The 12,500-nt window shown below is 64.0% G+C and overlaps 1 protein-coding gene across 1 annotated transcript in view; it reads left to right on the forward strand.

Annotated features, from left to right (window-relative positions):
- The first annotated feature begins 7,873 nt into the window (after positions 1-7,873).
- IFT80 (intraflagellar transport 80) overlaps positions 7,874-12,500 on the forward strand; it is a 67,915-nt gene continuing 63,288 nt past the window's right edge. The window contains 2 exon segments of the mRNA XM_078882772.1: positions 7,874-7,927; positions 7,929-8,084. Of these exon segments, the coding sequence (XP_078738898.1) occupies positions 7,874-7,927; positions 7,929-8,084 (210 nt within the window).

Genomic DNA, 12,500 nt, shown 5'->3' on the forward strand with positions numbered 1-12,500 from the left:
GGTGGGGTGAGGTGGGGTGGGGTGAGGAGGGGGTGAGGTGGGGTGAGGTGAGGTGGGGTGGGGTGAGGAGGGGGTGAGGTGGGGTGAGGTGAGGGTGGGGTGGGGTGAGGTGAGGGTGGGGTGGGGTGAGGTGGGGTGGGGTGAGGAGGGGGTGAGGTGGGGTGGGGGTGAGGTGGGGTGGGGTGAGGCGGGGTGAGAGGGGTGAGGTGAGGGTGGGGTGGGGTGAGGTGGGGTGGGGTGAGGAGGGGGTGAGGTGGGGTGAGGTGAGGGTGGGGTGGGGTGAGGTGAGGGTGGGGTGGGGTGAGGTGGGGTGGGGTGAGGAGGGGGTGAGGTGGGGTGAGGTGAGGTGGGGTGGGGTGAGGTGGGGTGGGGTGGGGTGAGGTGGGGTGGGGTGGGGTGAGGTGAGGTGGGGTGAGGTGGGGGTGGGGTGGGGTGGGGTGGGTGAGAGGGGTGAGGTGGGGTGGATGGGGTGAGGTGGGGGTGGGGTGGGGTGAGGTGAGGTGGGGTGAGGTGGGGGTGGGGTGGGGTGAGGCGGGGTGAGAGGGGTGAGGTGGGGTGGGATGGGGTGGGGTGGGTGAGGTGAGGTGGAGTGGGGTGAGGCGGGGTGAGAGGGGTGAGGTGGGGTGGGATGGGGTGGGGTGGGGTGGGTGAGGTGAGGTGGGGTGGGGTGAGGCGGGGTGAGAGGGGTGAGGTGGGGTGGGGTGGGGTGGGGTGGGTGGGGTGGGGTGAGGAGGGGTGGGGTGGGGTGAGGTGAGGTGGGGTGGGATGGGGTGGGGTGGGGTGGGTGAGGTGAGGTGGGGTGGGGTGAGGCGGGGTGAGAGGGGTGAGGTGGGGTGGGGTGGGTGAGGTGGGGTGGGGTGGGTGGGGGTGGGGTGAGGAGGGGTGGGGTGGGGTGAGGTGGGGTAAGGTGAGGTGGGGTGAGGTGGGGTGAGGTGGGGGTGAGGTGGGGTGGGTGGGTGAGGTGAGGTGGGGTGAGGTGGGGTGGGGTGGGGTGAGGTGGGGGTGAGGTGGGGTGGGGTGGGGTGAGGAGGGGTGGGGTTGAGGTGAGGTGAGGAGGGGTGAGGTGGGGTGAGGTGAGGTGGGGTGAGGTGAGGAGGGGTGAGGTGGGGTGAGGTGGGGGTGGGGTGAGGTGGGGGTGGGGGTGGGGTGAGGTGAGGTGGGGTGGGGTGAGGTGAGGGTGAGGTGGGGTGAGGTGGGGTGAGGTGGGGGTGAGGTGGGGTGAGGTGGGGTGGGGTGAGGTGGGGGTGGGGTGGGGGTGGGGTGGGGTGAGGTGGGGTGAGGTGGGGGTGAGGTGGGGGTGAGGTGGGGGTGGGGTGGGGTGAGGTGAGGGTGAGGTGGGGTGAGGTGGGGTGAGGTGGGGGTGGGGTGGGGGTGGGGTGAGGTGAGGTGGGGGTGAGGTGGGGTGAGGTGGGGTGAGGTGGGGGTGGGGTGGGGTGAGGTGGGGTGAGGTGGGGGTGGGGTGGGGGGTGGGGTGGGGTGAGGTGAGGTGAGGTGGGGGTGAGGTGGGGTGAGGTGGGGTGAGGTGGGGGTGGGGTGGGGTGAGGTGGGGTGAGGTGGGGGTGAGGTGGGGGTGGGGTGAGGTGAGGTGTGGTGGGGTGAGGTGGGGTGGGGTGGGGTGGGGTGGGGTGGGGTGGGGGTGGGGTGGGGTGAGGTGGGGGTGGGGTGGGGTGAGGTGGGGGTGAGGTGGGGGTGGGGTGGGGTGAGGTGAGGAGGGGGTGGGGTGGGGTGAGGTGGGGTGAGGTGGGGGTGGGGTGGGGTGAGGTGGGGTGAGGTGGGGTGAGGTGGGGGTGAGGTGGGTGAGGTGGGGGTGGGGTGGGGTGGGGTGAGGTGGGGTGAGGTGGGGTGAGGTGGGGGTGAGGTGAGGTGGGGTGGGGTGAGGTGGGGGTGGGGTGGGTGAGGTGGGGTGAGGTGGGGGTGAGGTGAGGTGGGGTGAGGTGAGGTGAGGTGGGGTGAGGTGGGGGGTGGGGTGGGGTGAGGTGGGGTGAGGTGGGGTGATGTGAGGTGGGGTGAGGTGGGGTGAGGTGGGGTGAGGTGGGGGTGGGGTGAGGTGGGGGTGAGGTGGGGGTGGGGTGAGGTGAGGTGAGGAGGGGGTGGGGTGGGGTGAGGTGAGGAGGGGGTGGGGTGGGGTGAGGTGGGGGTGGGGTGGGGTGAGGTGAGGAGGCGGTGGGGTGGGGTGAGGTGGGGGTGGGGGTGGGGTGAGGTGGGGGTGAGGTGGGGGTGGGGTGGGGTGAGGTGAGGAGGGGGTGGGGTGGGGTGAGGTGGGGGTGGGGTGGGGGGTGAGGTGGGGTGAGGTGGGGTGAGGTGGGGGTGGGGTGGGGTGAGGTGAGGAGGGGGTGGGTGGGGTGAGGTGGGGGTGAGGTGGGGGTGAGGTGGGGGTGGGGTGGGGTGAGTTGAGGAGGGGGTGGGGTGGGGTGAGGTGAGGAGGGGGTGGGGTGGGGTGAGGTGGGGGTGAGGTGGGGTGGGGTGGGGTGGGTGAGGAGGGGGTGAGGTGGGGTGAGGTGGGGGTGGGGTGGGGTGAGGTGGGGTGAGGTGGGGTGAGGTGGGGGTGGGGTGGGGTGAGGTGGGGTGAGGTGGGGGTGGGGTGGGGTGAGGTGGGGTGAGGTGGGGTGAGGTGGGGTGGGGTGAGGTGGGGGTGAGGTGGGGTGAGTGGGGGTGAGGTGGGGTGAGGTGGGGGTGGGGTGAGGTGGGGTGAGGTGGGGTGAGGTGGGGTGAGGTGGGGGTGGGGTGAGGTGGGGTGAGGTGGGGGTGAGGTGGGTGAGGTGGGGGTGAGGTGGGGGTGGGGTGAGGTGGGTGAGGTGGGGGTGAGGTGGGGTGAGGTGGGGTGGGGTGAGGTGGGGGTGGGGTGGGGGGTGGGGTGGGGTGGGGGTGGGGGTGGGGTGGGGTGGGGTGGGGTGAGGTGGGGGAGGTGGGGTGAGGTGGGGGTGAGGTGGGGGTGTGGTGGGGTGAGGTGGGGGTGGGGGTGGGGTGAGGTGAGGGTGAGGTGGGGGTGAGGTGGGGTGAGGTGGGGTGAGGTGGGGGTGGGGTGGGGTGAGGTGAGGTGGGGGTGAGGTGGGGTGAGGTGGGGTGAGGTGGGGGTGGGGTGAGGTGGGGTGAGGTGGGGGTGAGGTGGGGTGAGGTGGGGTGAGGTGGGGGTGGGGTGGGGTGGGGGTGGGGTGGGGTCAGGTGGGTGTGAGGTGGGGGTGGGGTGAGGTGAGGGGGGGTGGGGTGGGGTGAGGTGGGGTGAGGTGGGGGTGGGGTGGGGTGAGGTGGGGTGAGGTGGGGGTGAGGTGGGGTGAGGTGGGTGTGAGGTGGGGGTGGGGTGGGGTGAGGTGAGGAGGGGGTGGGGTGGGGTGAGGTGGGGTGAGGTGGGGGTGGGGTGGGGTGAGGTGGGGTGAGGTGGGGGTGAGGTGGGGTGAGGTGGGGGTGAGGTGGGGTGAGGTGGGGTGGGGTGGAGTGAGGTGGGGGTGGGGTGGGGGTGGGGTGGGGGTGGGGTGGGGTGAGGTGGGGTGAGGTGGGGTGAGGTGGGGTGAGGTGAGGTGGGGTGAGGTGGGGTGACGTGGGGGTGGGGGTGGGGTGGGGTGAGGTGGGGTGAGGTGGGGGTGAGGTGAGGTGGGGTGGGGTGAGGTGGGGGTGGGGTGGGGTGGGGTGAGGTGGGGGTGGGGTGAGGTGGGGGTGGGGTGGGGTGAGGTGGGGTGGGGTGAGGTGAGGTGAGGAGGGGGGTGGGGTGGGGTGAGGTGAGGAGGGGGTGGGGTGGGGTGAGGTGGGGGTGGGGTGGGGTGGGGTGAGGTGAGGAGGCGGTGGGGTGGGGTGAGGTGGGGGTGAGGTGGGGTGAGGTGGGGGTGGGGTGGGGTGGGGTGAGGTGGGGTGAGGTGGGGTGATGGTGGGGGTGGGGTGGGGTGAGGTGGGGTGAGGTGGGGGTGAGGTGGGGTGAGGTGGGGGGGTGGGGGTGGGGTGGGTGAGGTGGGGTGAGGTGGGGTGAGGTGGGGTGAGTGGGGTGAGGTGGGGGGTGAGGTGGGGTGAGGTGGGGGTGGGGTGAGGTGGGGTGAGGTGGGGGTGGGGTGGGGGTGGGGTGAGGTGGGGGTGGGGGGGGTGAGGTGGGGGTGAGGTGGGGGTGGGGGTGGGGTGTGGTGGGGGTGAGGTGGGGGTGGGGTGGGGTGGGGTGAGGTGAGGTGGGGTGATGTGAGGAGGGGGTGAGGTGGGGGTGGGGTGAGGTGGGGTGAGGTGGGGGTGGGGGTGGGGTGGGGTGAGGTGGGGGTGGGGTGGGGTGAGGTGGGGGTGAGGTGGGGTGGGTGGGTGAGGTGGGGTGAGGTGGGGGTGGGGTGGGGTGAGGTGAGGAGGGGGGTGGGGTGGGGTGAGGTGGGGGTGGGGTGGGGGTGGGGTGGGGGTGGGGTGGGGTGAGGTGGGGGTGGGGTGGGGGTGGGGTGGGGTGAGGTGGGGGTGGGGTGAGGTGGGGGTGAGGTGGGGGTGGGGTGGGGTGAGGTGAGGAGGGGGTGGGGTGGGTGAGGTGGGGGTGAGGTGGGGGTGAGGTGGGGGTGGGGTGGGGTGGGTGAGGTGGGGGTGTGGTGGGGTGGGTGGGGGTGAGGTGGGTGAGGTGGGGGTGAGGTGGGGTGAGGTGGGGTGAGGTGGGGGTGGGGTGAGGTGGGTGAGGTGGGGGTGGGTGGGTGAGGTGGGGGTGGGTGGGTGGGTGGGGGTGAGGTGGGGTGGGGTGAGGTGGGGGTGGGGTGAGGTGGGGTGAGGTGGGGGGTGAGGTGGGGTGGGTGGGGTGGTGGGGGGTGAGGTGGGGTGAGGTGGGTGGGGTGGAGGTGGGGTGGGGGGTGGGTGGGGGTGAGGTGGGGGGTGGGGTGGGGTGGGTGGGGGTGAGGTGGGGTGAGGTGGGGTGAGGTGGGGGGTGGGGTGGGGTGAGGTGGGGGGTGGGTGAGGTGGGGTGAGGTGGGGGTGAGGTGGGGGTGAGGTGGGGTGAGGTGGGGTGAGGTGGGGTGGGTGGGGGTGAGGTGGGGTGAGGTGGGGGTGAGGTGGGGGTGGGGTGGGGTGAGGTGAGGGGGGGTGGGGTGGGGTGGGGTGGGGGTGGGGGGGGTGGGGGTGGGGTGGGGTGAGGTGGGGTGAGGGTGGGGTGAGGTGGGGTGAGGTGGGGTGGGTGGGGGGGTGGGTGGGTGGGGTGGGTGGGGTGGGTGGGGTGGGTGGGGTGAGGTGGGGGGGGGTGGGGTGGGGTGGGGTGGGGGGGTGGGTGGGGGTGAGGTGGGGGTGGGTGGGGGGGGGGTGGGTGAGGTGGGTGAGGTGGGGGTGAGGTGGGGTGATGGGTGGGGGGGTGGTGGGTGAGGTGGGGGTGAGGTGGGGTGAGGTGGGGTGAGGAGGGGGTGAGGTGAGGGTGAGGTGGGGTGAGGAGGGGTGAGGTGTGTGGTGAGGTGGGGGTGGGGTGAGGTGGGGTGAGGTGGGTGAGGTGGGGGTGAGGTGGGGTGAGGTGAGGGTGAGGTGGGGGTGGGGTGAGGTGAGGGTGATGTGGGGGTGGGGTGAGGTGGGGTGAGGTAGGGGTGAGGTGGGGGTGAGGTGGGGGTGAGGTGGGGGTGAGGTGGGGGTGGGGTGAGGTGGGTGAGGTGGGGGGTGTGTTTGTTAGTGCTGTTGTGTGCATTACACACACATGACACACACACACGACACACACACACGACACACACACACGACACACACACACGACACACACACATGACACACACACACGACACACACACACGACACACACACACGACACACACACACGACACACACACATGACACAACCACACATGACACACCACATCACACACACATGACACACACATGACACACACACACGACACACACACATGACACACACACATGACACACACACATGACACACACGTGTTGCCCTCCCCAGTGGTCACACTGCCTGGAGAAGGTGGCGGGGGTGGGCAGCCCGCTGGGACTCGCCTGGTCGCACGACGGGACACGTGACACACACACATGACACACACACATGACACACACACGACACACACACATGACACACACACATGACACACACACATGACACACACGTGTTGCCCTCCCCAGTGGTCACACTGCCTGGAGAAGGTGGCGGGGGTGGGCAGCCCGCTGGGACTCGCCTGGTCGCACGACGGGACACGTGACACACACACATGACACACACACATGACACACACACACACACGACACACACACATGACACACACACATGACACACACACATGACACACACGTGTTGCCCTCCCCAGTGGTCACACTGCCTGGAGAAGGTGGCGGGGGTGGGCAGCCCGCTGGGACTCGCCTGGTCGCACGACGGGACACGTGACACACACACATGACACACACACATGACACACACACACACACACGACACACACACATGACACACACACATGACACACACACACACATGACACACACGTGTTGCCCTCCCCAGTGGTCGCACTGCCTGGAGAAGGTGGCGGGGGTGGGCAGCCCGCTGGGACTCGCCTGGTCGCACGACGGGACACGTGACACACACACATGACACACACACCACATGACACACACACACGACACACACACACGACACACACACACACACATGACACACACGTGTTGCCTTCCCCAGTGGTCGCACTGCCTGGAGAAGGTGGCGGGGGTGGGCAGCCCGCTGGGGCTCGCCTGGTCGCACGACGGGACACGTGACACACACACACGACACACACACATGACACACACACATGACACACACGTGTTGCCCTCCCCAGTGGTCGCACTGCCTGGAGAAGGTGGCGGGGGTGGGCAGCCCGCTGGGGCTCGCCTGGTCGCACGACGGGACGCGTGACACACACACATGACACACACACGTGACACACACACATGACACACACACATGACACACACGTGTTGCCCTCCCCAGTGGTCGCACTGCCTGGAGAAGGTGGCGGGGGTGGGCAGCCCGCTGGGGCTCGCCTGGTCGCACGACGGGACGCGTGACACACACACACGACACACACACGTGACACACACACATGACACACACACATGACACACACACACGTGACACACACACGTGACACACACACATGACACACACACGTGTTGCCCTCCCCAGTGGTCGCACTGCCTGGAGAAGGTGGCGGGGGTGGGCAGCCCGCTGGGGCTCGCCTGGTCGCACGACGGGACGCGTGACACACACACATGACACACACACGTGACACACACACATGACACACACACATGACACACACGTGTTGCCCTCCCCAGTGGTCGCACTGCCTGGAGAAGGTGGCGGGGGTGGGCAGCCCGCTGGGGCTCGCCTGGTCGCACGACGGGACGCGTGACACACACACACGACACACACACGTGACACACACACATGACACACACACATGACACACACACACGTGACACACACACGTGACACACACACATGACACACACACGTGTTGCCCTCCCCAGTGGTCGCACTGCCTGGAGAAGGTGGCGGGGGTGGGCAGCCCGCTGGGGCTCGCCTGGTCGCACGACGGGACGCGTGACACACACACATGACACACACACACACGTGACACACACACATGACACACACACATGACACACACGTGTTGCCCTCCCCAGTGGTCGCACTGCCTGGAGAAGGTGGCGGGGGTGGGCAGCCCGCTGGGGCTCGCCTGGTCGCACGACGGGACGCGTGACACACACACATGACACACACACGTGACACACACACACGACACACACACACGACACACACACACATGACACACACGTGTTGCCCTCCCCAGTGGTCGCACTGCCTGGAGAAGGTGGCGGGGGTGGGCAGCCCGCTGGGAGTCGCCTGGTCGCACGACGGGACGCGTGACACACACACATGACACACACACGTGACACACACACATGACACACACACATGACACACACGTGTTGCCCTCCCCAGTGGTCGCACTGCCTGGAGAAGGTGGCGGGGGGTGGGCAGCCCGCTGGGGCTCGCCTGGTCGCACGACGGGACGCAGGTGGGGGCCGCCTGCGGCTCGGGCCGCGTCGTCTTCGCACAACTCCTGGAGCGCCGCTGGGAGTGGCGGCACCTCGAGGTGACGCTCACCACGCGGTGCACCATGCAGGTGAGTGAGTGGTGAGTGAGTGGTGAGTGAGTGTGGTGAGTGAGTGTGGTGAGTGTGGTGAGTGTGGTGAGTGGTGAGTGAGTGAGTGGTGAGTGAGTGAGTGGTGAGTGTGGTGAGTGTGTGGTGAGTGTGTGAGTGGTGAGTGAGTGAGTGGTGAGTGTGAGTGGTGAGTGTGTGAGTGAGTGGTGAGTGAGTGGGTGAGTGAGTGGTGAGTGAGTGGTGAGTGAGTGGTGAGTGTGTGAGTGAGTGTGGTGAGTGTGTGAGTGGTGAGTGAGTGAGTGGTGAGTGTGGTGAGTGGTGAGTGTGAGTGGTGAGTGAGTGGTGAGTGTGGTGAGTGAGTGGTGAGTGTGGTGAGTGAGTGTGTGAGTGAGTGAGTGAGTGGTGAGTGAGTGAGTGAGTGGTGAGTGAGTGAGTGAGTGGGTGAGTGAGTGGTGAGTGAGTGGTGAGTGAGTGGTGAGTGTGTGAGTGAGTGTGGTGAGTGTGTGAGTGGTGAGTGAGTGTGAGTGAGTGGTGAGTGTGAGTGAGTGTGAGTGAGTGGTGAGTGAGTGGTGAGTGAGTGAGTGGTGAGTGAGTGGTGAGTGAGTGGTGAGTGGGTGGTGAGTGAGTGAGTGGTGAGTGAGTGGTGAGTGAGTGGTGAGTGGGTGGTGAGTGAGTGAGTGGTGAGTGAGTGGTGAGTGTGTGTGGTGAGTGGTGAGTGAGTGGTGAGTGAGTGGTGAGTGAGTGAGTGGTGAGTGAGTGGTGAGTGAGTGAGTGGTGAGTGAGTGGTGAGTGTGGTGAGTGAGTGGTGAGTGAGTGGTGAGTGAGTGGTGAGTGAGTGAGTGGTGAGTGAGTGGTGAGTGGGTGGTGAGTGAGTGAGTGGTGAGTGAGTGGTGAGTGTGGTGAGTGAGTGGTGAGTGAGTGGTGAGTGAGTGAGTGAGTGTGAGTGAGTGGTGAGTGAGTGGTGAGTGTGAGTGGTGAGTGAGTGGTGAGTGAGTGGTGAGTGTGAGTGGTGAGTGTGAGTGGTGAGTGAGTGGTGAGTGAGTGGTGAGTGTGAGTGGTGAGTGGTGAGTGTGGTGAGTGAGTGGTGAGTGTGGTGAGTGAGTGGTGAGTGGTGAGTGAGTGTGGTGAGTGTGTGTGGTGAGTGGTGAGTGAGTGGTGAGTGAGTGGTGAGTGGTGAGTGAGTGGTGAGTGTGAGTGGTGAGTGAGTGGTGAGTGAGTGGTGAGTGAGTGGTGAGTGTGGTGAGTGAGTGGTGAGTGAGTGGTGAGTGTGGTGAGTGAGTGGTGAGTGAGTGGTGAGTGTGAGTGGTGAGTGAGTGGTGAGTGTGGTGAGTGAGTGGTGAGTGTGGTGAGTGAGTGGTGAGTGGTGAGTGAGTGTGGTGAGTGTGTGTGGTGAGTGGTGAGTGAGTGGTGAGTGAGTGGTGAGTGAGTGAGTGGTGAGTGTGAGTGGTGAGTGAGTGGTGAGTGAGTGGTGAGTGAGTGGTGAGTGTGGTGAGTGAGTGGTGAGTGTGGTGAGTGAGTGGTGAGTGTGGTGAGTGAGTGTGGTGAGTGAGTGTGGTGAGTGGTGAGTGAGTGAGTGGTGAGTGAGTGAGTGGTGAGTGTGAGTGGTGAGTGAGTGGTGAGTGGGTGGTGAGTGAGTGAGTGGTGAGTGTGGTGAGTGAGTGGTGAGTGAGTGGTGAGTGAGTAGTGAGTGTGAGTGAGTGGTGAGTGAGTGGTGAGTGAGTGGTGAGTGAGTGGTGAGTGTGGTGAGTGAGTGGTGAGTGAGTGGTGAGTGAGTGAGTGAGTGTGAGTGAGTGGTGAGTGAGTGGTGAGTGTGAGTGGTGAGTGAGTGGTGAGTGTGAGTGGTGAGTGTGAGTGGTGAGTGTGAGTGGTGAGTGAGTGGTGAGTGAGTGGTGAGTGTGGTGAGTGAGTGGTGAGTGTGGTGAGTGAGTGGTGAGTGGTGAGTGAGTGTGGTGAGTGGTGAGTGAGTGGTGAGTGAGTGGTGAGTGAGTGAGTGGTGAGTGAGTGGTGAGTGTGAGTGGTGAGTGAGTGGTGAGTGAATGGTGAGTGTGGTGAGTGAGTGGTGAGTGAGTGGTGAGTGTGGTGAGTGAGTGGTGAGTGAGTGGTGAGTGAGTGAGTGTGAGTGAGTGGTGAGTGAGTGAGTGAGTGTGAGTGAGTGGTGAGTGTGAGTGGTGAGTGAGTGGTGAGTGAGTGGTGAGTGAGTGTGAGTGGTGAGTGAGTGGTGAGTGTGGTGAGTGAGTGGTGAGTGTGGTGAGTGAGTGGTGTGAGTGTGGTGAGTGAGTGGTGAGTGAGTGGAGAGTGAGTGGTGAGTGAGTGGTGAGTGAGTGGTGAGTGAGTGGAGTGTGAGTGAGTGGTGTGAGTGTGGTGAGTGAGTGGTGAGTGAGTGGAGTGTGAGTGAGTGGTGTGAGTGTGGTGAGTGAGTGGTGAGTGAGTGGTGAGTGAGTGAGTGGTGTGAGTGTGGTGAGTGAGTGGTGAGTGAGTGGTGAGTGAGTGGAGTGTGAGTGAGTGGTGTGAGTGTGGTGAGTGAGTGGTGAGTGAGTGGTGAGTGAGTGGAGAGTGAGTGGTGAGTGAGTGGAGGTGAGTGAGTGTGAGTGTGAGGTGAGTGGTGAGTGAGTGGTGAGTGGTGAGTGGTGAGTGAGTGGTGAGTGAGTGTGAGTGAGTGTGATTGAGTGGTGAGTGAGTGAGTGGTGAGTGAGTGGTGAGTGAGTGTGAGTGAGTGGTGAGTGAGTGGTGAGTGACTAAGTAAGTGGTGAGTGAGTGGTGAGTGGTGAGTGAGTTGTGAGTGAGTGGTGAGTGAGTGTGAGTGAGTGGTGAGTGAGTGTGAGTGAGTGGTGAGTGAGTGAGTGGTGAGTGAGTGGTGAGTGAGTGTGATTGAGTGGTGAGTGAGTGGTGAGTGAGTGGTGAGTGAGTGAGTGAGTGAGTGGTGAGTGAGTGGTGAGTGAGTGAGTGAGTGGTGAGTGAGTGGTGAGTGAGTGAGTGGTGAGTGAGTGGTGAGTGAGTGAGTGAGTGGTGAGTGAGTGTGAGTGGTGAGTGAGTGGTGAGTGAGTGGTGAGTGAGTGGTGAGTGAGTGGTGAGTGAGTGGTGAGTGAGTGGTGAGTGAGTGCTGAGTGAGTGCTGAGTGAGTGAGTGAGTGGTGAGTGAGTGGTGAGTGAGTGGTGAGTGAGTGGTGAGTGATTGTGAGTGAGTGAGTGAGTGAGTGGTGAGTGAGTGAGTGTGAGTGAGTGGTGAGTGAGTGGTGAGTGAGTGGTGAGTGTGGTGAGTGAGTGGTGAGTGAGTGGTGAGTGAGTGGTGAGTGAGTGGTGAGTGAGTGGTGAGTGAGTGGTGAGTGTGGTGAGTGAGTGGTGAGTGAGTGGTGAGTGTGGTGAGTGAGTGGTGAGTGAGTGGTGAGTGAGTGGAGAGTGAGTGAGTGAGTGAGTGAGTGTGAGTGAGTGTGAGTGAGTGAGTGAGTGAGTGGTGAGTGAGTGTGAGTGAGTGGTGAGTGAGTGAGTGGTGAGTGAGTGGTGAGTGAGTGGTGAGTGAGTGTGAGTGAGTGGTGAGTGAGTAAGTGGTGAGTGAGTGGTGAGTGAGTGGTGAGTGAGTGAGTGGTGAGTGTGAGTGAGCGGTGAGTGAGTGAGTGGTGAGTGAGTGGTGAGTGAGTGGTGAGTGAGTGTGAGTGAGTGGTGAGTGAGTGAGTGGTGAGTGAGTGGTGAGTGAGTGGTGAGTGAGTGGTGAGTGACTAAGTAAGTGGTGAGTGAGTGGTGAGTGAGTGGTGAGTGAGTGAGTGGTGAGTGAGTGGTGAGTGAGTTGTGAGTGAGTGTGAGTGAGTGGTGAGTGAGTGGTGAGTGAGTGTGAGTGAGTGGTGAGTGAGTGGTGAGTGGTGAGTGAGTGTGAGTGAGTGGTGAGTGAGTGAGTGTGAGTGAGTGGTGAGTGAGTGTGAGTGAGTGAGTGGCGAGTGAGTGGTGAGTGAGTGAGTGAGTGGTGAGTGAGTGGTGAGTGAGTGAGTGGTGAGTGAGTGAGTGGAGAGTGAGTGTGAGTGAGTGTGAGTGCTGAGTGAGTGGTGAGTGAGTTGTGAGTGAGTGGTGAGTGAGTGAGTGGCGAGTGAGTGGTGAGTGAGTGAGTGAGTGGTGAGTGAGTGAGTGAGTGGTGAGTGAGTGAGTGGAGAGTGAGTGTGAGTGAGTGTGAGTGGTGAGAGAGTGCTGAGTGAGTGCTGAGTGAGTGTGAGTGAGTGGTGAGTGAGTGGTGAGTGAGTGTGAGTGAGTGGTGAGTGCTGAGTGAGTGTGAGTGAGTGGTGAGTGAGTGTGAGTGAGTGGTGAGTGAGTGTGAGTGAGTGGTGAGTGAGTGAGTGGTGAGTGAGTGGTGAGTGAGTGAGTGAGTGTGAGTGAGTGGTGAGTGAGTGAGTGGTGAGTGAGTGAGTGGTGAGTGCTGAGTGAGTGTGAGTGAGTGGAGAGTGAGTGTGAGTGG

The sequence above is a fragment of the Lampetra fluviatilis genome, chromosome 67 (assembly GCF_964198595.1).
Source record: "Lampetra fluviatilis chromosome 67, kcLamFluv1.1, whole genome shotgun sequence".
Lineage (NCBI taxonomy): Eukaryota > Metazoa > Chordata > Hyperoartia > Petromyzontiformes > Petromyzontidae > Lampetra > Lampetra fluviatilis.